This window comes from Gobio gobio (genome assembly GCF_949357685.1).
Source record: "Gobio gobio genome assembly, chromosome: 3".
Classification (NCBI taxonomy): domain Eukaryota; kingdom Metazoa; phylum Chordata; class Actinopteri; order Cypriniformes; family Gobionidae; genus Gobio; species Gobio gobio.
In genome coordinates, this window is record NC_137099.1 from 60,505,376 (window position 1) to 60,532,266 (window position 26,891).

Genomic DNA, 26,891 nt, shown 5'->3' on the forward strand with positions numbered 1-26,891 from the left:
TGTAAAAAAGGCTAAAATGTATGACAGCACGTGAAATCTCTGAAGATCTCAGCAGAGGAGGATTAAACAACTCCACAAACAACATTACCAGCTTCACACATTACTAACCAGACTGACTTTATTTCTGTCAGACGTCTACAGAAGCTCTTATTGAGAATTAACAGAGGTTTAGATGTTGATGCTTTATTGAAAATAATAGTTTTTTGTTGTTTTTTTTCATTATGGTGATCAGTGTTTTCTTTAGTTGGGTAGTTTGACTTGATATTTTAACATTAGTTGTTCTCTGGCTCCTGTAACTGTGTTTTGCTGAAAATGTGATCAGATGATATTGTCTTACTTGATGATAAAGATGTGATCATCATAGAGTGGTCTATATCATTGAAGTCATCCAGGTTCTATTCTTGTGATACATGATCATTTTGTATTATTAATTATAGCAAGCCTATTACACTCACTCAGACCTCAATAATCAGCATATGAATCTCAATAACGGTGATATGCTGAATGCCACAATGCATTCTGGGAGCCATAGACTAGTTTTTTATTATGCACCCAGAATGGATTGCGGCATGAAGCATGTCACCGTTATGGAGATTCATACGCTGATTCTTTAATGTCTTTGTGTATCTTTTGGTGCAAAGTCCCTCAGATTAGAACACTGTTGAATTAATAATGAAAAATTAATAACATGATATTTTAACAAGTAATGGACTCTGAATATGAGCAGTGAATCAAACACTACGTGATGATCATATCTTTATCATCATCAAATAGCTGACATCACCTGAACACAATTTCTCTTGCAGTTCTTATTATAACAAACACAGTTACAGCAGCCAGAGAAAAAACTAATGTTAAAAGCTCAAGAGTCAAACTACTCAACTAAAGCAAACACTGATCACCATAATGGTGTCAACAAAACATTAACATCTAAACCCAGGGCCGTTTCTTGCCGTTCTGAAGCCCTAGGCGAAATCCTTATTGGTGCCCCCAGTTAGAGGGCTGCATTGGGATTGAGTCCCGCCGGGTCCCGCGGGACCCAACGTAAATCTCGCGGGAGCGGGCGGTTTGAATTTTGCTGCGGGCGGGAATGGGCGGCTAAAAAAAACGGGAATCGGCGGGATAGGGAGGTTGCCTAACGACACGATGGAGAAGATGTCAATAGATGATGTAGAAAAGAACCTCAAACGAGGTATTTACAGCACAAAAGCTAAGCAAGGAAAGTCTGACATTTGGAGAAGTTTCTCAATTGTTTTGGTAGGCAAAATCATGCGGTATAACGTTATATGTCTCCACATATTGCGCAGCTGGCAAATACATAGATACTTGATCATACCTCACCAAAAACGCTCAGCACTCCCTGCAGGTCAAGTTGACTGTTTGGTGTTTTTGTTTAGATTAGATTAGATTCAACTTTATTGTCATTACACAAGTACAAGTACAAGGCAACGAAATGCAGTTTAGGTCTAACCAGAAGTGCAATAGCAGCAAGTGCAGGATATACAACGTTTGCATAAGTGCAGGACATGGATATGTACTGAGTATATATAAATATATCTATAAATAGAGAGATGGTTATTACTATAAACAGAATTTACAGGTGAATAATATACAGATGGTTAATACTATAAACAGAATTTACAGGTGGATATGTACTATGAATATAATATAATATACATTTTACAGATAGAGGTATACAATGATATGTTAGGCTAAAATGAGGAATATGGCAGTGGATTAAGGTAGTGCAATAAATTATGGACAGAAGCTATCCGAAAAAAGTGTAAAAGTGCAGTGGAAAGTGATTGCATATTACAGTTAGAAGTACAGTGCAAAATACAAATGTAAACAGTAGGTACTGTAAACAGTCGGCAGTGCAAATGAGCATAATCCAGTTACGGTGTGGTAGTGCAAAATGAATAAGTAAACAGTTGTTACTGTGATAAACAGTCGGTAGTGCAAATAACAAAGTGAAGGTGGATGTGAGGTAGGAGAGTTATCAGTATAAGAGGGGAGTGGATCAACGGGGGTTAGAGTTCAGTAAGGAGACAGCTCTGGGGAAAAAACTGTTCTTTAGTCTGCTGGTCCTGGTCCGGTGGATCCTGAAACGCCTGCCGGAGGGCAGGAGAGAAAACAGTCTGTGGGCTGGGTGAGAGGAGTCCTTGAGGATGCTGCGAGCTCGATGCAGGCAGCGTTTCCTCTGGATGTGCTCGATGGCAGGTAGTGGAGTCCCTGTGATGCGCTGGGCAGTTTTCACCACCCGCTGCAGTGCCTTGCGCTCCGCAACAGAGCAGCTCCCATACCACACTGCCACACAGTTGGTCAGGATGCTTTCTATTGCGCAGCGATAGAAGTTCACCAGGATAGCCGAGGAGAGTTGATTCTTCCTCAGTGTCCTCAGGAAGAAGAGGCGCTGGTGAGCCTTCTTGACCAGGCTGGAGGTGTTGGTCGTCCACGACATGTCCGCCGAGATGTGTATCCCCAGGAACTTGAAACTGGAGACACGTTCAACAGCCATTCCATTGATGTGGATGGTGTCGTGTGTGCCTCTTGACTCCTTCCTGAAGTCCACGATGAGCTCCTTCGTTTTGGTGGTGTTGAGGAGCAGGTTATTATCAGCGCACCATGTGGCCAGGTGCTGGATCTCCTCCCTGTAGGCGGTCTCATCGTTGTTGAGACCAATCACCGTAGTGTCGTCCGCAAACTTGACGATAGAATTAGATCCATACACAGGCTTGCAGTCGGCGGTGAAGAGGGAGTAGAGAAACGGGCTTAGCACACAGCCCTGTGGTACGCCAGTGTTGAGTGTGATGGATGTGGAGCAGGTGAATCCTGAACGAACATTCTGGGGTCTGTCAGTTAGGAAGTCCAAAATCCAGTTGCACAGTGAGGTATTGATGCCCAGGTCTCCAAGTTTGGCTATTAACTTGGTTGGGAGGACAGTGTTGAATGCTGAGCTGAAGTCAACAAACAGCATGCGTGCATAAGTGTTCTTATGGTCCAAATGGGTGAGCACAGAGTGCAGTGCCATGGAAACCGCATCCTCTGTGCTCCTATTGCTGCGGTAGGCAAACTGGTGTGAGTCCAATGTGGATGGTAGAGAGTCTTTTAGGTGTTCCAGGACCAGCCGCTCAAAGCACTTCATGACGATGGGTGTGAGTGCTACAGGGCGGTAGTCATTAGGGCACCTCGGGTTAGAGTGTTTCGGCACTGGCACAATGGACGTGCGTTTAAAGCATGAAGGTACAGCTGCTTGGGCAAGAGACAGGTTGAAAATGTCTGTAAAAACCCCAGCGAGCTGCTCCGCACATGCCCTGAGCACACGTCCAGGGATGTTGTCTGGTCCAGCAGCCTTGTGTGCGCTGATCCGGCTCAGTGACTTGCAGACATCTGTGGTGGAGAGTGTGATTGGTGGGTCAGCTGAGGGTTTGAGCTTGGTGGCAGTTTCTCTGTTGTCTCTTTCAAAGCGAGCATAAAAGTGATTTAGCTCGTTCAGGAAGTTGACATCAGTGGCTGCGGGGGTGGAGTGGGGGGGTTTGTAGTTACTGATGGCCTGGATGCCCTGCCACATGCGTCGAGGGTCAGAGTTGGAAAAGTGACCCTCTATCTTCAGCTTGTAGCAGTGCTTGGCCTTTTTGATGCCCCTCTTCAGGTTAGCTCTGGATGTACTGTAGGCTTGTGCATCTCCTGATCTGAAGGCAGTATTGCGTGACTTCAGCAGGAGTCGAACTTCCCTGTTCATCCATGGCTTCTGATTAGGGTATGTGGTGATCTGTTTCTGGGTTGTAACACTGTCAATGGTGGTATTGATATGATCCAATACAGAGGAGGTGTAGAAGTCAATGTCCGTGTGAGCGCCACTGGTGGCTTGAGAAGCAAACACACTCCAGTCTGTGTGTAGAAACCTTTCCTGGAGTGTGGAGTCAACCCCCGCAGGCCACACCTTGATGGTCTTTACTGCTGGCTTCACACGGTTGATGAGGGGTGCATATTTGGGGATGAGGAACAAAGAAAGGTGATCTGACTGTCCCAGGTGGGGGAGGGGTGTCGCAACGTAAGCACCAGCCATGTTTGTGTACACATGGTCTAAGGTTTTGTTTCCTCTGGTGTGGCAGGAAACATGCTGGTGAAACTTGGGTAGCACTGACTTTAAGTTTGAATGATTAAAGTCACCTGCAACAATAAAAGCAGCTTCCGGGTGATCAGTCTGTTGTTTACTGATGGCTGCGTGAAGTTCTTTCATAGCAAGCTTGGCATCAGCATCCGGAGGAATATAGGCTGCAGTTATAATGGTGGAAGTGAACTCACGCGGCAGATAAAACGGTCTACATTTAACCATGAGAAACTCGAGGTTAGCTGAACAATGACTCCCAACAATAGCAGAGTTTGTGCACCAGGCTTTGTTAATGTAAATGCACAATCCACCACCTCTGGTCTTACCGGAGCCATCTAATGTTCTATCCGCCCGGAGCGTGTGGCATCCCGCTAGCTCAATAGCGGTGTCCGGTATTCCGCCGTTTAGCCAGGTTTCCGTGAAGATTAGGACGTTACAGTTCAAAAGTTTCTTGCTGTGTGTGATGCTGAGTCGAATCTCCTCCATTTTGTTCACTAGCGACCGTACATTGGCAAGGAAAATACTGGGTAAAGAGAGCCGATGTGGGGTTAGCCTTAGCTTTAGCCTTAGCTTAGCTCTCAGACCACCGCGTATTCCCCGCCTTTGTTTACGATCTCGGCGCCGCCTGCGAGCACTTCCGCCCGGCCGGGTAGAGTGCATAGCCTCGGGTGTCCTAGCGATCTCAGGAAGGAGTCGAAGATTGTCCATAAAACTGTCGGAAATTCGCAAACCAATATCCAAAATCTCACCACGGGTGTACGATGTTAAGGCACAACTATTCTGAACGAACAGACCCGAGATGAGCAGGAAAAATACCGCAAAATTGCAGAATCTGGAGAGACCCAGAGCCTCGCGAACTACTCGCGCCGCCATCTTGGCGCGAAACATCTTGGCGCAAAACAATTCTATGTATTGTTTTGACAAACAATACATAGAAGTTTAGTGAGTGGAAATGTTTCTAAATGTCCGTTTGCTATTTTGTGTTCACATTACGTTCTGTTGAAGCATGTTTTCTCAGGTTTCCTTTCAGTCTGTCACGTTCGACGGAATTGGGATCTGTTTTTTGTTTCTCAATCTGGTTTTCTGTTTTCTGTTTTGCAAAGCAGTCTATTTTTATGTGCAAAGTTTTTGATAAAAACGAAATTATATTTGAATGTATTTGTCTTTTTTTTTTTTTTACATGCAGGCCAGGGAAACGAAACAAACAACCCCATGAATCTCTTTAATAATATCAATACAAATACGTGTTTTTTCCCCCTGCGGGACGGGAGAAGACACAAAATCAATGCATCTCTATTATTGTGCGGGAATAAATTCTCAGAGTTTTGCGGGTGCGGGCGGGAGTGGACATACATATTGCAGGAGCGGGCGGGAGTGTAACACATACGTTGCGGGAGCGGGCGGTAATGGTCAGAAATTCGGCGGGTGCGGGCGGGAGCGGGATGAAGAAAACAGTCCCGCGCAGGGCTCTACCCCCAGTCAAATTTTAAAAAGCAACATTGGTATTGCTGGTATTATTTAACAAATACATACATACATTCCAATTTTTATTTGTTAATAAGGCTTAAAATATAAATACAAAAAAAAAAAAAAAAATTTTTTTGACATGCAGTTTAGGTCTAACCAGAAGTGCAATAGCAGCAAGTGCAGGATATACAACGGTTGCATAAGTGCAAGACATGGATATGTACTGAATATATATAAATATATATATGGAGAGATGGTTATTACTATAAACATAATTTACAGGTGATTATGTACAGTGAATAAATATACAGATGGCTATTACTATAAACAGAATTTTACAGATAGAGGTATACAATGATATGTTAGGCTAAAATGAGGAATATGGCAGTGCATTAAGGTAGTGCAATAAATTATGGACAGAAGCTAATCAAGGTCTGAAGGGTTGCTGGGAAGCTACAGGCAGGTGAGTTTTATCAGGGTTGGAGCTGAACTCTGCAGGACTGAGGCTCTCCAGGACCGGAGTTCACCACCCTTGTTGTAGGATGTAGATCTCAGAACTTTTAACCTCTCACTCATACTTTTATAGAGTCTGGATGAAAGTATCAGGAAGGCTGTTGACTTCTTAGAAGGTCGACTTCCACAACTGACCAATCCTTACGCTGTTGCGATGACGTCCTACGCCTTGGCCAATGCCGGCAAACTCAATAAAGAAGTCTTGATGAGGCATTCCACCAAAGAAGAAGGTTAGTCACTGATACATGTCAACAATTATAGTTTTTTTCTCTATACTATATTTAATAATGAAATAAATCCAAGTTTTGTGCACAGTAAAATCCCCAGAGTTAAATTAACACTGCTCAGAGAACATTTGGTCCCACTCTACAGAGTGTTAAAGTAACACTGAATCAGTGTTAAAGTTAATGAGATAATTGAGAGATTAATTAAGTGATGATTGGCCATTAGTGATGAAAACCTGATGATAATGAGTAGAATCACTGAAGGAAAGAGAAAAAGAAAAACACAAGAACTACGACTGACTATAAAAAAGACATTAAATCTTTGAAGATCTCAGCAGAGGAGGATTAAACAACTCCACAAACAGCATTACAAGCTTCACACATTACTAACCAGACTGACTTTATTTCTGTCAGACGTCTCTTATTGAGAATTAACAAATGTTTTGTTTGATTTTGTTGTGAAAATTGTTAGTTTTTAATGTGACCATCATGGTGATCAGTGTTTTCTTTAGTTGGGCAGTTTGATGACTTTTTAACATTAGTGTTTCTCTGGCTGCTGTAACTGAGTTTGCTATAGCAAGAAAAGCAAGAGTAAACACAATCAGATGCTGTCGGCTGCTCGATGATGAGAATATGATCATTGTATAATGATTTAATTCATTGATTTTATGACTGAGTATGAGCAATATACTATTCACTTTTTTTATTGTGATTTTAGAAAAGATCCAACACTGTTTTAATCAGAAAAGCTGAATAAGTTTTGCAACCGATTGTACACTAATCGTTTCTAACTCCTGCGAGATGAACTCACACACAGACATCAAGAATCTGCCTATGAATCTCAACAATGGTGACATGCTTCGTGCCACAATGCATTCTGGGAGCCATAGATGAGTTTTGCGTGATGCACCCAGAATGCATTGTGGCATGAAGCATGTCACCATTGTTGAGATTCATAGGCAGATTCTTGATCTCTGTGTGTGAGTAAAACTCGCAGGAGTTAGAAGTGCTTATTGTGTGATGTGTTATTAAACCGCAGTACAAATCTTACGTAAAATTTTTTTGATAATTGTTTAGTTTCTCTGATGATAACATTGCTGGATCTTCTGCCCTAGAATCACAATGCTCCTATAATCAATGACTTTCAGGGGATCAGCAAATAAGGCACTATATGGTGATAACAACTGTATCATAAACAACAAGCGTCAAGATTTTCTTGCCATTTTCACCGTAACAAACAGTTACAGCAGCCAGAGAAAAACTTATGTTGGCAAGTCAAGGGTCAAGAGCCCAATTAAAGCAAACACTAATCACAATAATGGTAACTTCAAACAACTTTAATTTTCAATAAAACATCAACATCTAAACCTCAATAAGAGCTTCTGTAGTCATCTGATAGAAATAAAGTCTGTCTGGTTAGTAATGTGTGAAGCTGGTAATGCTGTTTGTGGAGTTTTTTAATCCTCATCTGCTGAGATCTTCAGAGATTGAATGTCTTTTTAATAGTCAGTCGTAGTTCTTGTGTTTTTCTTTTTCTCTTTCCTTCAGTGATTCTACTCATTATCATCAGGTGTTCACCACTAATGGTCAATTATCACTTAATTAATCTCTTAATTATCTCATTAACTTTAACACTGATTCAGTGTTACTTTAACACTCTGTAGAGTGGGACCAAATGTTCTCTGAGCAGTGTTAATTTAACTCTGGGGATTTTACTGTGTGGTGTAATGATCGCTGCCTGTTGGTGTCAAAGACAGTAATGGAACGAATAGAGCAGCAAAAGAGTCTGTGTACCTTCGTATAATTCGTTTTCAAACCGGCATCAGTTGTTCCTCAGTTTTGTGCAACAGAATAATAGTCCTTCGCTGCTACAGCTGTACAGTTTATTAATGCGTCTATTGCAACTACATTTCATCTATTTTTCATCAAACAAGCAGACTAACTAATGGTTTGACACGTACCGGGGCAGAACAGAGATTAGATTTTATGTTTTCCTGTTTTGAAGACAAAAACGAGAAAACAAATAATCCAAATTTACGCAGACCCACAAGCAATGCAGTCCTGTTTCTGTTCCTGATTTGTGTTTGGATCAGCCGGCAGGTTTTGGGCTGTCGCTGGACAACCTTATCACTCACTCGAGGCGACGGCCTATGCTGTGCTGGCGCTTGTGAAGGCCAAAGACTTTGATAAAGCAGGAGAGGCAGTGCGCTGGCTGGGCAGACAACAGGCTCAGTATGGCAGTTCTGGCACCACACAGGTACACTAACAACTCATCATCTGACTGTAATAAACAGGTGCAGAACTTGTATTTGAACTTTTGAATTTATGCTTTCCAGGCGACCATCATGGTGTTCCAGGCCGTGGCAGAGTATCGCACGCAGATGAAGGACGGAAAAAACTTTAATCTGGACGTGGAGCTGTCAGTGGAAGGAAGAAGCAGACCTGTCAAATATGCTTTTAAAAGAGACAATGTGCAATCCACACGGTCAGACAAGGTGAGGAGTAAACCCAGCAGGCACAGTACGTCAATGTGACGTCGGACTCCAACTAATCCAGCGTCAGTCAGACGTCATATTTTGGTTGAAAATGAAAATCGGGTTGACGTCCAACGTTTGTTTGATGTCAAGCTCCAAAGTCAGAAAGACGTTTAATTTTGGTTAGAATAAGCACCGCACTGTAAAAAAAAATGGTAACAAAGGGTAAAATGTGTGGCAGCACATTAAATCTCTGAAGATCTCAGCAGAGGAGGATTAAACAACTCCACAAACAGCATTACCAGCTTCACACATTACTAACCAGACTGACTTTATTTCTGTCAGACAACTACAGAAGCTCTTATTGAGAATTAACAGAGGTTTAGATGTTGATGCTTTATTGAAAATAATAGTTTAGTTTAGTTATCTGTGTTTACTTTAGTTGGGCAGTTTGACTTGAACTACATTCGTTTATCTCTGGCTGCTGTAACTGTGTTTATGGCAAGAAAAGCAAGAGAAAATGTGATCAGATGATATTGTCTTACTTGATGATAAAGATGTGATCATCATAGAGTGGTCTATTTCACTGATGTCATCCAGAATCTATTCTTATGATACATGATCATTTTGTATTATTAATGATAGCAAGCCTGTAATTCTACATTGTCCACTAAACATTTTGATCTCCAGCATCTATTACACTCACTCAGACCTCGATAATCAGCATATTGTTGGGGTAACAGCTTAGGACCCAGGACCAGTAGTGAGAAATGAAGACCAAGAGTCAAGAGTGTAATTAGTTAAAGAAATATTTACTGAAGAATAGTTTGCAGTTTCATCATCAGAAGCCAGCTTCAAGTCTCACAAGGAGTTCGTAGGCCGCACTCCCTCTACCAGCCTCCCGCCTCCGCCTATCGTACATACAATTTCTGAACAGTTATACTGTTTTCAAGGTCTAACCACGTCATTACTGCAAGTTGAATGATTCTGATTGGCTCAGAGAAAATGCACACGGTTAATTTCCACACAAGGATAGATAGCAGAGCATATCATTAAACTAGGTAGACTAGTTGTTGTCCCATCACTAGAATTAGATCACTGTTGACCTCGGAGGTTGCAAAAAGGCGTCTTCAGGTCTGGTGTCATGTGCAGAAAATTTCCATCTTCAATATTGGGCCTGCACAGATCATGCAACGCGCACACACAAAAGCTCCCTAGAATCACAGCTCTCCCAAGGTTGGAGTTGGTGATATCTGTTCCCAACCAGAGAAAGTTTTCCAAAACATATTGATAATATGTGCTTTTCTCTCATTGAGAGATACTGACAATAGTACAGACCATATTCATCTTGATTCTTTAGGCTTTCAGTAAGAGGAAATATAAAATTAATTAAAATTAAAAAAACTGAAAAACAAATCCATAGTTCATCTCTGGAAGCAGTCACCACTCAATACAAACTTTAGAAAATATAAAGGAAGAAACAATCGTTGGTCCTCTTGATATAAGCAAAATCATAACTGGAAAGAATCATTCAAATAATAATAATTATACAGTTGTAGCAACAATGCTCTGATTCAATCAGACATCTGGCCGGATGAAGCAAGGATGGAGATCCACACACCCACTTGTGACTTTCCTAATCAAATCAGCCATAAACAAAGGACTTTTTGTGTTGATATGGCGATCTTGGTTAATTAACAACCCAAGGAGCCACGATGTCTCCGCAAGAGAATGGAGCGTTGAATGTTATAGCCCCGAGACATTCACATGACTTCACGTCCACACACACACCCTTTTTACGAATGGACACACACACACACGCGCGTTATTTGAACCATGTGGACCAAAAACTGTCTCAATAATGTTCAAATATATATATTTTGTTGATTTAATGTCTTTATACGATGTATTAGAATAACTAGGATGTGAAATGTATGTAAATCAAAACCTGTATGCCAGTAACTGTGATAATCCTGTATATCTGTACGCTCACGTCGCAGAATGACAATTCTTGGTATCTCTGTTATCGTAGAAACCCGACTGTACCGAATCTCGTTCACAAATTACAACAAGATGCATTATTACAGAAGTACCAGCTTTCTAAGAAATAGAGGCTTAAAATTACCACCCTATTGCTTAACCAAGAGGAGGGGTATCCAAAACAATGGAACACTCGCGCCTTCTCTCTCCACGGACGTGATTGGATACCTTCAACTCTCTGGGCGTCGGCTATTCCATCTATAAGAACAGGAGCTGATCATTAACTCTTTGCACTCCGCCACAACGAGGAAGACCATCCCGGCCTTTGCCACCCTGAGAGAAAGACCCCTTTTGACATCCCCGCCACGGAGAGAGAAACCGGCAGACTTCTGGAGCGACTTTCCTAAACTTCAAAGAAATTCTCCAGGGACCCGCAACTCCTTAGCAAACTTCCCTGACGATTCGAACTCAGACACTTACACGAGAAAGCCATAATGCAAGTATTCTATTTCACAATCAAACTGCTTGTAAAAGGTTGTCTGAATTATTCCTGATTCACGGAATTGTGAATTTCTTGAGGGCTCTGGTGAAATTGCGGTGAAGCTGTCTCTCTCTCTCTCTCTCTCTGTCTCTCTCTCTCTCTCTCTCTCTCTCTCTCTCTCTCTCCCTCATTAATTCTCTCTCAACATCATTCTTTTTCCTTTTATATTATTCGTTAAGTTTTAAATTTTTCCTTGTTTGTACCATATTGTTTGTTTTCTCCTACATATATATGCATATTTACCCCCGTGTGACTCGTAGCTTTGTATTCTGTAGTTGTTTTATTAAAACCCAATAATTGCATTAAATTTAATCCGTATTGTTTTGCTCACAAATATCGAAGTCAATGAGACGTAAGATTTTAGCTACCCATTTAAGCTTGATTTTCATGTATTACTACTTCAGTAATACAAATTGTACAAACATAAGAAATATTATTTGTCCTGATCAAACAGATCAATGTTTCTTAAGGTTTGTAAGATGGATAATTGATGAAGAAATCAATTTGGATAAAGGTTACTTTTAAATGATTAAAGGTTCCATTATACGTTAATATTGTCTGTACAACAAGCAAATCATATTCATAGACTCATGAATATTTATACCATTTGAATTAATTATTCCCCGAAACTCATTGTTGTTACACAGGAGGATGAATATTGATTGAGGCTTTGATTATGAATTTGAGTAGGATGTACAGTATATATACATAATTATATTGAAGCGGCGGTAGATTCCAGCATCTTTCAATATGAATCTCAACAATGGTCACGTGCTTAATGCCACAATGCATTCTGTCCACTATGGCTCCCATAGAATAGCTTTTTATGATGCACCCAGAATGCATTGCGGCATGAAGCATGTCACCGTTGTTGAGATTCATACACTGATTCTTTAAAGTCTGTGTGTATCTTTAAAACTTTAAGGTGCACAATCCCTCAGATCAGAACACTGCTGAACATTCACAGGACTATTACTATCAATAAATGATATCTAAACAAATAATAGACTCCGGATATGATCACTGAATCAAACACTACATGATGATCATATCTTTATCATCATCAAATAGCTGACATCATCTGATCGCATTGTCTCTTGCAGTTGTTGCCATAACAGTTACAGCAGCCAGAGAAAAACTAATGTTAAAAGATCACGAGTCAAACTGCCCAACTAAAGCAATCACTGATCACCATAATGGTGTCAACAAAACATTAACATCTAAACCTCTGTTAATTCTCAATAAGAACGTCTGTAGATGCCTGGATCTGTATGCCTGGGGGTATTCCAACCAAAATTCAACGTCTGCCCAACGTTTGAGCTTGACGTCAAACAAACGTTGGATTTAGACGTCAAACCAATTTTCATTTTCAACCAGAATCCAACGTCTGACTCTTGTCAATTAGATGTTTTTGTTTTTGAATTTGGGAGTTTTGTTATTTGTCATCCATCGTTTTTAATTGTCTACATCAATAGTTTCTCTGTTAAACCATGGATTGATTATTGTGAAAACATCTGTGTTCACTCAACAGGTGGACATAAACAAAGACTTCAATGTGACGGCTAGAGGAACTGGAACAGCCACTCTCTCAGTGAGTGTTCATGAGCGTTTATACGGTCAACAGCGAGATTAAAGCTCTTGAACATCTAATCTGAGACGTGCTGCTCTTTTCAGGTGATGACGCTGTACTACGCCAGACCTGTTGAGAAGAAGTCTGACTGTACATTCTTTGATCTGACTGTTAAAATGGAAAATGTTCCTGAAAGTTAGTAACCCCTATTGTACCTTTTATGTGTTGAATCTTCTTTCACTATTTTAATGACTTTTTATTCCCTTTAGCAAGACAAGAAGGAGCGATTGAATCGTACAGGCTCACTATGGACTTCTTGTATGTAAACAATGTTTCTAATACATTTATTTTTTATGTCAAGAAACCATTTTTATTTGTCATTTATTAGCTTCTGCTCATTTAGGCTGTTTACACACTTGGTTTGTTTATTTGGTCAGAGCTCGAGTTCGATCCTGCGCTACTTTTTCCAACGACTGCAGTACATTTGCATCATGATTACTAGTGCATCAGATTTACCACTGTGATCTCGATAATGACTCTATTGGAGACTCAAATTCACTGCGTTCTGACGCGGATGGAGACAAGCAGCTCTGTTTTATTCTACAATATAATAATTCTGGCATCAAACAGAGTTGAGTTTGCAACAAAAGCTCTAGTGTGAAAGCAGCCTTAAACAAAATCAGTTGATGGATTAACACTGAAGACCTACAAAACCTGTTAATAAAATTTGCTTTTGATCTGGCCATCTTCACAGCTACAAGAGTGTTACAAGCGATGGCACCATGACAATTCTGGACATTGGCATACCAACAGGATTTAAAGTCGAAAGCAAAGATCTTGAAAAGGTATTGTGCAGATAAACTGATGCAGTGATGCTTAGGGCTGTAATTGATTTCCAATTTCGTTTTGGCTTCCAACGATTATGAAAACAAGATAATCGAGGTAATTTTGGTAAGTATCCTCGTAAACACAGTCGGTTATGTCTTAAAGGGGATGTAATGCTATTTTATGCATTCTGAGTTTTTTACACTGTTAAATAGTTGGATTGTCATGCTAAACATGGCCAAAGTTTCAAAAAATGAGTTGGACGTATGACACCAACCAGAGCAGGAGCGAGAGCGTGCCCATTTTTCGGGTAACGCAAGCCGAGAAGGATTTTTTAACAATGTCTCCAAAGAAGTATGTTTTTGTTTGTGAGGGAAAGATAAACTTCCCAAAGAACCCAGCGTTAAGGGAACAATGGATGCAGTTTGTTTTTCAAGCGTGTTCCTTGGATTTTTGGTAACAAATGTTTTATAAGCAAGGCTTGTTGAATTTGCAGATCGTTGCAGGTGGTGAGTAAAATGCATAAAATGTGTGTGTTTTGTTGGCAATTGGCGTGTAAGTGCATATAATGTAAACAACACGAACGTATACACTCTCAAAAAAAGTACAAAATTGTACCTTTTAAGGGGCTGTACCCTAAAGGGTACATTTTTGTACCTCTAAGTCAGGGGGAAGGCAACTTCGGTCCTAGAGAGCTGATGTCCTGCAGAGTTTAGCTCCAACCCTACTAAGCCACCACAGCATAAAACTCATGGCTCCCAGCATGCATTGCAGCATTAAGTATGTCACTATTGTTGAGATTCAAATGCTGATTCTTGATATCTGTGTGCGTCTAAACTTTTTCCCCCCTAGAATGTATTTAAAGGTCCCATGGCATGGCATTTTTCTATTATTTTATAATGTTTCCTGAGGTGTACTTATATTGTTAGTATGATTTTTACATCATAAAATGTCATAATTTAGAAATAAAAAGCATTTTTTCTATACTGCTATTTGCCCTGTGGCTGAATGTTTCAAGAGGCGTGTCTGCTGTGAGACTTCAGTAAAAACGCCCACTGTTGTGATTGGCTGACATCTTTGCATTTGAAATGAGCGGAGGGGGCGTGGTTTAATGAGGTCTACGACGCACGAGCTGCTGCCAGAGAGACGGATGGACCGGTGTTCACTTCACATCAGTTCTCAGCATGTCTCAGTTCAGTGAACTGTTGTAGTTACTAGAATATACTTCAGGTTATTAGTTTATTTCTAGTCGGAGGGGCTGTCACTCATGTCAGAAAGTTAGTAACTTTAGTAAATTATGGATCAGCGCTGACTCGAGACGCGAACCGTTTAGAACGATTCAGTCCGATTTGGTGAACTGGTTCGGTTCACTAAAAAGAACCGATTCAAAAGAATGATTAGTTCGCGAACCGGACATCACGGAGACGGAGCGATTGCTAACAAAGTTATTTATAGTAACTACTGAGTTGTGAGAACGCTGTCTGTCAGCGCGAGTTTGTGTTTGTATCTGAGAGTTCTGAATAAACACGAGTCCCAGTCACGCCGACATCATCAGTCCGTCTTCATCATTATTCTACCAACTTTGTAACACATGCAATGTACCATTACAGCTGTTGAGATGAACGAGTTACGAGTAAGTGTTGATTATAGCATTATTTTTAGATATGTTCCAATCATATGAAAAGCGTCAGTGACGCGCATTGAGTACACAGCGCAAACAAAGACACAACAGCAGTAATCGAATGTAATCCAGTTTATTGTGGAGATAGGCTGGCTAGCCCGGATACCCTCACGCTTACCCCCTTCTGCTTAATCTCGCGCCGTGTTTGGTGCCTCCACTGTGGGCAGATGCAGTACTGGGGGTCGGGGATGTTGAAGGCCGACCGGTCAGTGCAGCCTGAGCTTCGGCGTGTGTGAGGTTTATCTCTAAAGAGATGTGAGTCTGCCGATGTTCAGCAGAAACTCATGACTGTATGCACATTGTAGAACAGATAGACGCGACGAGAACGTACAAAAACACTGACTCACAAGATAGAAAACACGAAAACACCGCTCTGTCGGGAGAGAGAGAAGCCGCAGTGTGTGCACGAATAATAAATAATTAGCTACACATAAGAAATCACTGATCACAGATCAGAAGGAACTGAAAAAAGACTTCTGTTTTCATTTGTACATCCAAACACTGAGAAACTGCCAGCATTCACTCGTTCACAAGCCATGATCTCTCAAGCGTTTGCATGGGCGTGCCAGATTCTCTGGGCGGAGGAAAGGGAGGAAACCGTTCCTGTGTGGACGTCAAAACAGGAGACTTCAGGATTGGCTCGTCTGGCCTGTAATTTTCTCAAAGGCAGAGAAAGACAGCCAGAACTCGGTTTTACACCGATCAACATTTCTATCCACTTGGGGACAATATTCAGGCTAGGGGAACTCATATTAATGTTGAAATACCTCATAAAATGAAAATGTCATGCCATGGGACCTTTAAAAATCAAAATTCAGAATGCCTGATCTGTGGCAAAGTATTGTTGGTAAATAGTATTTAACATTTTTAGTCAGTGATGAGTTTAATCAAAAGAATTTATTCATGACAATATTTGTTTATGGCTTCTTTTGATTTGAACAGATTATACGTTTTGTTAACACTGTAACAAAAAACACAAACTAAAGCCATGAGTCAAACTGCCCAACTAAAGGAAACACTGATTTTCAATAAATCATCAGCATCTAAACCTCTGTTAATTCTCAATAAGAGCTTCTATAGAGGCCTTTCAGGGTTGGAGTCAAACTCTGCAAACTGACCTTCAAACTCTCTAGGACTGAACTTGTCTACCCCTGCTCTAAGTAGAGGAAAACAATGGTATAATTGTACCCTAAGGACCAATTGTGTACCTTTTAAAGGTACTGTAATGAGGAACAAAATTGTACCTCCTCTGTACCTTTTTTTCTGAGAGTGTAGTGAATTGAAAAATATAAATGGATAATGCGATGCAGTGGCATAACTTTGTTTTAAAAAGTGGGGAAGTCATGAGAAGTCATGTTTAATGTGATTAAACGTTATATCTCCTAACTATAGCATAATACAATATTTTCAGTCATGAAATACCTCACATAGATTCGCGGTCCAGTGGTAGAGCTTTTGTCCGGTGAGCGTGTCTTGGTTCAAATTTTTTTTTAGTCCGGGTTCGAATCCACCATTTGTATAGTTTTTTTTTTTTTTTCTCATTAAAACCAAAGGTGTTCATCAGTGATTCTGTATCAAGAGCAGGGACGTGTTTGTGTACATTTCATTTTGTGATTTAACCGGATTGAATAGAGAGTCTATGATACGATGACGTGCTGTGTGTGTGATAAAATACTATTCTGTAGGTACTCAAGATTAACATGAGATTGGCGGAAATTTTGTGTGTAACCCCCCCCCCCCCCCCCCCCCCCCTTAAGTGAATGAAAACATTTGAGAAAGTGTGTTGTAACGTGTGTAACGCCGGCTTGACACCGCATGCGTTAGCAGGCCGTAAGCAGCGCAGGAGCAGAGCGTATGGAGAGCGGGAGCCGCGCGCGCCCTTTGTGCTTTCATACTGGCGGCTTGTGTACAGAGAACTCTATAATGGGTAAGTTTGCATTGCTTTATTTTCATTTCAAATACATTGAAGATAAAATACTTCTCAAGAAGCTTATTTTATTCATAATTGAGTTTATATAACACTTGTTTTTGATGGGGTTTTTTCCGTTTAGTGCGAGTTGTTGATAGAAGGAAGGCCATCGCACTATGTGCTATTATGACGACTACGGAAAAGGATGAGACGTAGACTTTGGGTTCACTCTTTGAACTGACGTAGGAGAGAATATGGTGCATATTACCATCTTGTAGCTGAACTCTGTCTTAACGGTGACCGGCACCTAAACTACTTCAGGATGAGTGCAGAGCAAATTAATAGCATTCTTTCACTGATTTGAGGAATCCTAACCAGGCAAACAACAAACTACAGGCAGTCCATTGAACCCAAGCAACGGCTTGCAGTTACACTGAGGTAAGATCAACATGTTAGTAATACATTCTGGAGTAAATAGCCTATTAATGTATGTTTTTGTAAATATTTATAATGTAAATAGTGATGTATATATTTATTTTAGTTTTAATAAGTTAAATGTAGTTCCAAACTGTAAAGAAATACAGTAAATGTGACTTGGGTATATCAAGTAAAAAAGGTTTAATAAAATAAATTGAACAAATATCACAACAAAGTCAGAAAGTTATCATGCTTACATGCTTAACAATATGGTTATATGACATTTACATTTACATTTAGTCATTTAGCAGACGCTTTTATCCAAAGCGACTTACAAATGAGGGCAATAGAAGCAGCTAGAGCAGTCCAAGGGCAACAATATCAACAATATGCAAGTGCTGTAACAATTCTCAGTTAATCTAGCACAGAACAGAATTTTTTTTTTTTGCAATAAATAAATTTGACAGGCAGACAATGAATAGAATGATAAGTGCTATTCTCGATCGGTCAGGTGTTGCTGGAAAAGATGTGTCTTTAGACGTTTTTTGAAAATGGCTACAGACTCGGCCGCACGAATTGAGATAGGCAGGTCATTCCACCAGGTGGGAACGGTCCAGGAAAAGGTCCGTGACAGCGATTTCATGCCTCTCTGGTATGACACCACAAGGCGTCGTTCACTGGCAGAACGCAAGTTCCTGGAGGGTGTGTAAGTCTGAACGAGCGAGTTTAGGTATATTGGTGCAGAGCCAGTGGATGTTTTGAAGGCGAGCACCAGTGCCTTGAATTTAATGAGAGCGGCTATTGGTAGCCAGTGCAGACTGATGAGGAGAGGCGTGACGTGTGCTCTCTTCGGCTCACTATGAACAGTAGTACCAAAAATAACACTTCAAAACACTGTTTCACTGAAACTGCTGAACTATTTACAACATATGGTTAAATAAATACAATTAAAAATAAAACCTTTGTAATGTTAAACTGTAATACTACAGTTGATGGTAAACAGAGGAATGCTGTTCAGGCATGGTGGACATTGGGGGAGGTGTGACGTGGTGGGGGGGACGGGTTTGTTTCTCATGGTAGGTGGGTGTGGGGTGAATAGGCTGAAATCCAGATGATTGTGGGTGCTGGCTACTTCTGGTAGGGAACACTGTGTGGGCTGATGTTACTTGTTGCCTCTGACCTTCATCTTCTAACTCCAGGTCAGCCAGGTAGGTCATTATCTGTATTTGTGCCCTGGTACGGTTTCTGGGAAGCCGCCGATTCAGTTTTGGAACTAAACTGAGGGCAAAATAATACATTTCATCCTCCTGTCTGGGGACATTTGGTGGTGCAGGAGTAGTGGGTTGTGTTATTAGGTCCAGCAACTGTTGCCCGGTTGTAGTTGGGGAAACTGTTCTTCTCCGTTTCTGCCTGTGTTGTTGAACTGGTTCGGTTCACTAAAAAGAACCGATTCAAAAGAATGATTCGTTCGCGAACCGGACATCACGGAGACGGAGCGATTGCTAACAAAGTGATTTATAGTAACTACTGAGTTGTGAGAGCGCTGCCAGCGCGAGTTTGTGTTTGTATCTGAGAGTTCTGAATAAACACGAGTCTCAGTCATGCCGACATCTTCAGTCCGTCTTCATCATTATTCTACCAACTTTGTAACACATGCAATGTACCATTACAGCGAGATGAACGAGTTACGAGCAAGTGTTGATTATAGCATTATTTTTAGATATGTTCCAATCATATGAAAAGCGTCAGTGACGCGCATTGAGTACACAGCGCAAACAAAGACACAACAGCAGTAATCGAATGTAATCCAGTTTATTGTGGGGAAAGATGGCTAGCCTAGCCCGGATACCCTCACGCTTACCCCCCTTCTGCTTAATCTCGCGCCGCGTTTGGTGCCTCCGCTGTGGGCAGATGCAGTACTGGGGGTCGGGGATGTTGAAGGCCGACCGGTTAGTGCAGCCCGAGCTTTGGCATGCGTGAGGTTTATCTCTAAAGAGATGTGAGTCTGCCGATGTTGAGCAGAAACTCATGACTGTATGCACATTGTAGAACAGATAGACGCGAAGAGGACGTACAAAAACACTGACTCACAAGATAGAAAACACGAAAACACCGTTCTGTCGGGAGAGAGAGAAGCCGCAGTGGGGACATTTGGTGGTGCAGGAGTAGTGGGTTGTGTTATTAGGTCCAGCAACTGTTGCTCGGTTGTAGTTGGGGAAACTGTTCTTCTTGTTGTTGACTGTCAGTCATCAGTGCTTGAACCCTGGGATGCATGGTGGGGGTTGGGGTGTCAGCTCTTTGAGCTGTTATTTGTGGTGTGGGGGTTGCTGATCTTTCACCTGCCAGTAAAGGTGTTGCAGGCCTCTGTATGACAGGAAGGGGACCTAAAGTTGTAGTGAGTTCAGAAAAATCTGGTCCCACATCCTCCTCTGACACAGTCATGTCCAGAGGTTCCTGCTCACTCAGCAAAGTGTGTCCGGAACTGCAAGTGAATTCATATATTATATTAATATATGGCACCAAAACATAATTATTGTTGTACATTACACACAAGTACTATTACATTCATGCTCAATAAAACAATATTTTGCAGTAATTGTCCTTAAGAGAAAATAAGAAACCTAAATAGAAAGGTAAAATATAAGGTCAACAACAGTGACATACACAGTAAAATCCCCAGAGTTAAATTAACACTGCTCAGAGAACATATGGTCCCACTCTACAGAGTGTTAAAGTAACACTGAATCAGTGTTAAAGTTAATGAGATAATTAAGAGATTAATTAAGTGATAATTGACCATTAGTGGTGAACACCTGATGATAATGAGTAGAATCACTGAAGGAAAGAGAAAAAGAAAAACACAAGAACTACGACTGACTATTAAAAAGACATTCAATCTCTGAAGATCTCAGCAGAGGAGGATTAAACAACTCCACAAACAGCATTACCAGCTTCACACATTACTAACCAGACAGACTTTATTTCTATCAGACGACTACAGAAGCTCTTATTGAGGTTTAGATGTTGATGTTTTATTGAAAATTAAAGTTGTTTGAAGTTACCATTATTGTGATTAGTGTTTGCTTTAATTGGGCTCTTGACCCTTGACTTGCTAACATAAGTTTTTCTCTGGCTGCTGTAACTGTTCGTTACGGTGAAAATGGCAAGAAAATCTTGACGCTTGTTGTTTATGATACAGTTGTTATCATCATATAATGGCCTTATTTGCTGATCCCCTGAAAGTCATTGATTATAGGAGCCTTGTGATTCTAGGGCAGAAGATCCAGCAATGTTATCATCAGAGAAACTAAACAATTATCAAAAAATTTTTACATAAGATTTGTACTGCGGTTTACTAACACATCACACAATAAGCAATGCTAACTCCTGCGAGTTTTACTCACACATAGACATCAAGAATCAGCCTATGAATCTTAACAATGGTGACATGCCACAATGCATTCTGGGTGCATCACGCAAAACTCATCTATGGCTCCCAGAATGCATTGTGGCATGAAGCATGTCACCATTGTTGAGATTCATAGGCAGATTCTTGATGTCTGTGTGTGAGTTCATCTCGCAGGAGTTAGAAGTGATTAGTGTACAATCGGTTGCAAAACTTATTCAGCTTTTCTGATTAAAACAGTGTTGGATCTTCTCTAAAATCACAATAAAAAAAGTTAATAGGATATTGCTCATACTCAGTCGTAAAATCAATTAATTAAATCATTATACAATGATCATATTCTCAACATCAAACAGCCGACAGCATCTGATTGTGTTTACTCTTGCTTTTCTTGCCATAACAAACTCAGTTACAGCAGCCAGAGAAACACTAACGTTAAAACGTCATCAAACTGCCCAACTAAAGAAAACACTGATCACCATGATGGTCACATTAAAAACCAACAATTTTCACAACAGAATCAAACAAAAAATCTGTTAATTCTCAATAAGAGACGTCTGACAGAAATAAAGTCAGTCTGGTTAGTAATGTGTGAAGCTGGTAATGCTGTTTGTGGAGTTGTTTAATCCTCCTCTGCTGAGATCTTCAGAGATTTAATGTCTTTTTTATAGTCAGTCGTAGTTCTTGTGTTTTTCTTTTTCTCTTTCCTTCAGTGATTCTACTCATTATCATCAGGTGTTCATCACTAATGGCCAATCATCACTTAATTAATCTCTCAATTATCTCATTAACTTTAACACTGATTCAGTGTTACTTTAACACTCTGTAGAGTGGGACCAAATGTTCTCTGAGCAGTGTTAATTTAACTCTGGGGATTTTACTGTGTACTACTAACCTTCTAGGCTGCATGTATGGCAACAGAAATGACATTACTCTGTCGTACTTCTATTCCCTGACTGTGTCACCTGCAGAACCACTGGGCAAAATTATTATTTTTTGCTTCTTGTTTCTGTATATATATATATATATATATATATTTTTTTTTTCTCCCACAGATTTCTGGGAACTGGAGAGAGCTTCACCAGCCTGGCCTTCCAGTACCGTCTAGTGATAAGCACCATTGCAGATTCTGTCTACATGGCCTGTAGAGCAATTGAGCAGCAAATGATGGCATCACAGTTCCCTAGACTGATAGAGGACATGTGGAGAGCCATAGCATCCACATTTTGGAAAAAATGGATCTTCCCAAACTGCATAGGCGCTATTGATGGGAAACATGTTACCATTGAAAACAAGCTACCAGAATGTGCTGGTGACACAATTACAAGAGGACTTTCTCTATAGTTCTTCTAGCACTAGCAGATGCAGACTATAGATTTACATTTGTCCAGCTCTGAGACTTCGGCAGAACAAGCTATGGTGGGGTGTACAGTGGTTCTGCTCTCGAAAGAGCCATGGAGGACAAAACTTTGTCTGTCCTTACAGACTGCCCTTTGCCAGGATCTGGTGTACAAGGCCCAATGCCATACACCATAGTGGGTGATGGTGCATTCCCACTAAAAACCTATTTGATGAGGCCTTTTCCAGGGAACAGAATTCCACGATGGAGAGAAATATTCAATTACAGACTGTCACGGGCAAGGATGGTTGTGGAATGTGCCTTTGGCATTCTGTCATCCAGGTTGAGGGTTCTCCATACTAGGATGAATGTGAAGCCAGACAATGCCGACACTATAGTCACCGCAGCATGCATCCTACACAATTACCTCACACGCCCACCAGAAAATCAGAGGTGGCTGGATGAGGCTGAAGAGAGAGGGGAAGTGCGACCACCTGTTAGAAGCATGGGTGGAAACAGGGAATATAGAGAAGCTTGAAAGGATGTGCACATTTTTCAGCTCTCCTGAAAGAAGGGTGTCGTGGCAAGACAATACAGTGTAGTTTACCAAAGAGGACATTCTGAAAACCAATTTAATACACTATGAAAAAATCTGTATATTGAAAATGGTTAATAGGCTAACTTCCAGCTCAACTTGAAACCTGCATTTACTTGTGTGTGTGTGTGTGTGTGTGTGTGTGTGTGTGTATTAGTATGTATCATCTGCTTCTCGTGTGTGCTTATTGTGTGTAATTAACAAAGTGTAAATAAATACTTTGATTAAATCACTTTGTCATTTCTTGAAAAAATACAATGATGCAAAAATAGTACAATTTTTTTTTTATGTAGCTGAGGCCGACACAAACTGTTTTTGCAAATTTATTAGAGGAAAGTCACAGGTTTTTGAGGTTGCAGTCAAACCAGAACTGTAAGTTATTTGACAGCTTTTGTTTATTCTTTAGAGTAAATAAATTGTGAATATTTTCATACCTGAATTATATTTATTATATACTATTTATATGTATTACATATTAGCTCTCACGCCAATGAAAAGCTCTCTGCTAAAGACAGAAACTTAAGGAAATCATTTAGTGTTGAAATTTGATATATGCATCAAATTTACATACATTACCCATCATAAACTTCTTTAATTAAGATAATTCACAAATGACTGTAATAACTAACAGCAAACTTCTTAATGGTATATTGTAGGCAAAATTAGAAAATTCTCGAAAAAAGTAAAAATAAATTGACAAAACGCTCATCATAGATGTCTATACTGTATTTGTGCTATATTAATCTGTGTCTATTTACCTATCTATATATAGTTGTTCGCTCGTGGGCCAACGAAAGGTTGTCAAAAACACTTTAAAATTACTTACCATCTGCACCAAGAGCCGCTGCTACTTCCTCCAATGGTTTTTCCTTCACTTGCAAGTCTTTATAAAGCAAATTATGTAGATCATAAAGAACTGTGTGCTTCTCAACCTCCACGATGAGACGAGTGTCGTCCATTATTGTCTTTCCAGGTGCACTCTGAAGAACACTGCCTGTGGCACTTCAAATTACCATTTAAACCAACCAAACAAACAAAAAACTTGACAAAAATAGTCTTTGAGAATCTGTTATAATATATTAAATGGTAATTTTAAGTGCCAGTTTTACTCAAACCTGAACAAATGGAAAGCATTTTGTTACCCATTGTTTTATTTGATTCATTGATTTTATTTCACATATTTTCACATTTCTGTGCTACAGTTTTACCAGTCTCATATTTCGCTATGTGTGTTTGTGTGTGAGTGTGTCTATTTTGCAACCTTGATGGCTTACAGTCCCATGCTTTCATTGCTGTGCACTTTATTTCTTACATTGATGAATAATTGCTTTTATTTCACACATTTCCCAAAATTAGCTTTTGGAATGACAAGCGTTCATTTGTGTGTGTGTGTGTGTGTGTGTGTGTGTTTGTGTGTATAAGTGTGTGCGTGAGGTTTTTTTTGTGTCTGTTTTGCACTCTTGATGTTTTAGACATTCACCCTTTCACTGTTGAGTCCTTTTTTCTGCATCCTGGCTGATTTGTAGATTGTATGCACAAAAAAACTCAGTATTTTCATATTTTTGCCAATTTCCCATACATTTCCTATGGGGGTCATTTTTGACCCGAAGGTCCTGAGTGTGACTATTTTTTTTTTACGACCACTTAGACTTTTCAAATCCTGTCCCCAATAAAGTCACCAAGTTTCGGATGAAGCTACGATTTTTTTTTTAAATGTATAAAACGCTTCGGGTCATTTTTGACCCGAAGTACCCCAGAGGGTTAAAGAACAGTAGATTAGCCAAGAAATCTAGACGCACACTGGCAGCAGCAAATCTAATTTGCAGCAAGTGTAGTCTAGCAACTCTCGGTAGACCTGTGAGCGGTAAAATTGCTACTTTGTGTCAGTTTATGTGTATTTTGGCCATGATCAATGCATTGTCACTTTAATCAAGCGCTCGCTGCGCAGCAAACATAGAACCAGCGCCGAAACGATCGTGGCACTGCTGCTTCTGCTCTGCTCCTGCTACGCGCTGCCACGCCACCTCTGCATGCGGTGTGAATGCTCTAATCTGTTAACATGGGCGCCGGAAAAAATATGTGCTGTTTACGCCCTGCTAACGCGTGCAGTGTGAAACCGGCCTAACAGAATATTGGATCCGTGTGTCAGCTCTTAAAGTGACAGCAGCCACAAGACTTGAATTAATAACTTTTGTAGTTTTTAATAAGGATTAGTCTATATTTAATGTATACAGCAGTGTTGTTTTAAATGTGATTACTTTATTCAGTTTCTGTTGTAGGCTATTACTTATCTGAATACCACTGTTAATACATCTTCCTGAAAAACCAAGCCTAAAAGCATTATTTTATTTGTATTTTGTTCTGTTGTATTTTTTGTCGGTTTTGTTTGCAATTTAGTTTTTTTGTTCTTATTGAATTTGATGACTGTTTACTGTTTTGAGGACTTTTACTTACATTAATTATCCTTGCATTCATTTTTGCTGAAGTATCGATAATTGTGAAACGTCATTTACGTTTTAAAATGACTACACAGTAAAATCCCCAGTGTTAAATTAGTGACCATTAGTGGTGAACACCTGATGATAATGAGCAGAATCACTGAAGAAAAGATAAAAAAGAAAAACACAAGAACTACGACTGACTATTAAAAAGACATTAAATCTCTGAAGATCTCAGCAGAGGAGGATTAAACAACTCCACAAACAGCATTACCAGCTTCACACATTACTAACCAGACTGACTTTATTTCTGTCAGACGTCTACAGAAGCTCTTATTGAGGTTTAGATGTTGATGTTTTATTGAAAATAAAAGTTGTTTTAAGTCACCATTATGGTGATAAGTGTTTGCTTTAGTTGGGCTCCTGACCCTTGACTTGTTAAAATTATTTTTTCTCTGGCTGCTGTAACTTTTTGTTACGGTGAAAACGGCAAGAAAAACTTGATGCTTGTTTATGATACAGTTGTTATCATCATATAATGGCCTTATTTGCTGATGTCCTGAGAGTCATTGATTATAGTAGCCTTGTGACTCTATGGTAGAAGATCCAGCAGTGTTTTCATCAGATAAACTAGATTATCGAAAAATTAGTACCCAAATTTTGTACTCCGGTTTAATAACACATCACACAATAAGCACTTCTAACTCCTGCGAGTTGCACTCACACATAGACATCAAGAATCAGCCTATGAATCTCAACAATGGTGACATGCTTCATGCCGCAATTCATTCTGGGTGCATCACGCAAAACTCATCTATGGCTCCCAGAATGCATTGTGGCATGAAGCATGTCACCATTGTTGAGATTCATAGGCTGATTCTTGAATTCTGTGTGTGAGTTAAACTCGCAGGATTTAGAAGTGATTAGTGTACAATCTTTTTTAAAACTAATTCAGCTTTTCTGATTAAAACTGTGCTGGATCTTTTCTAGAATAACAATAAAAAAAAGTTAATAGTATATTGCTCATACTCAGTCATAAAATCGATGAATTAAATCACTACACAATGATCATATTCTCATCATCGAGCAGCCGACAGCATCTGATTGTGTTTACTCTTATTTTTCTTTTTTCTTGCCATAGCAAACTCAGTTACAGCAGCCAGAGAAACTAACATTAAAAAGTCATCAAACTGCCCAACTAAAGAAAACACTGATCACCATGATGGTCACATTAAAAACTAACAATTTTTGAACCAAATAAAAAAAAAAAAAGTTAATTCTCTATAAGAGCTTCTGTAGACGTCTGACAGAAATAAAGTCAGTCTGGTTAGTAATGTGTGAAGCTGGTAATGCTGTTTGTGGAGTTGTTTAATCCTCCTCTGCTGAGATCTTTAGAGA

At 40.0% G+C, this 26,891-nt stretch overlaps 1 protein-coding gene across 1 annotated transcript in view; it reads left to right on the forward strand.

The window, feature by feature from the left end:
- LOC307122957 (complement C3-like) overlaps positions 1–26,891 on the forward strand; it is a 70,938-nt gene that overhangs the window by 36,713 nt on the left and 7,334 nt on the right. Inside the window, exons 27-33 of the mRNA XM_079811302.1 lie at positions 6,168–6,324; positions 8,412–8,575; positions 8,655–8,813; positions 12,845–12,904; positions 12,988–13,078; positions 13,153–13,201; positions 13,638–13,728. Of these exons, the coding sequence (XP_079667428.1) occupies positions 6,168–6,324; positions 8,412–8,575; positions 8,655–8,813; positions 12,845–12,904; positions 12,988–13,078; positions 13,153–13,201; positions 13,638–13,728 (771 nt within the window). The remainder of the gene's footprint in view (positions 1–6,167; positions 6,325–8,411; positions 8,576–8,654; positions 8,814–12,844; positions 12,905–12,987; positions 13,079–13,152; positions 13,202–13,637; positions 13,729–26,891) is intronic.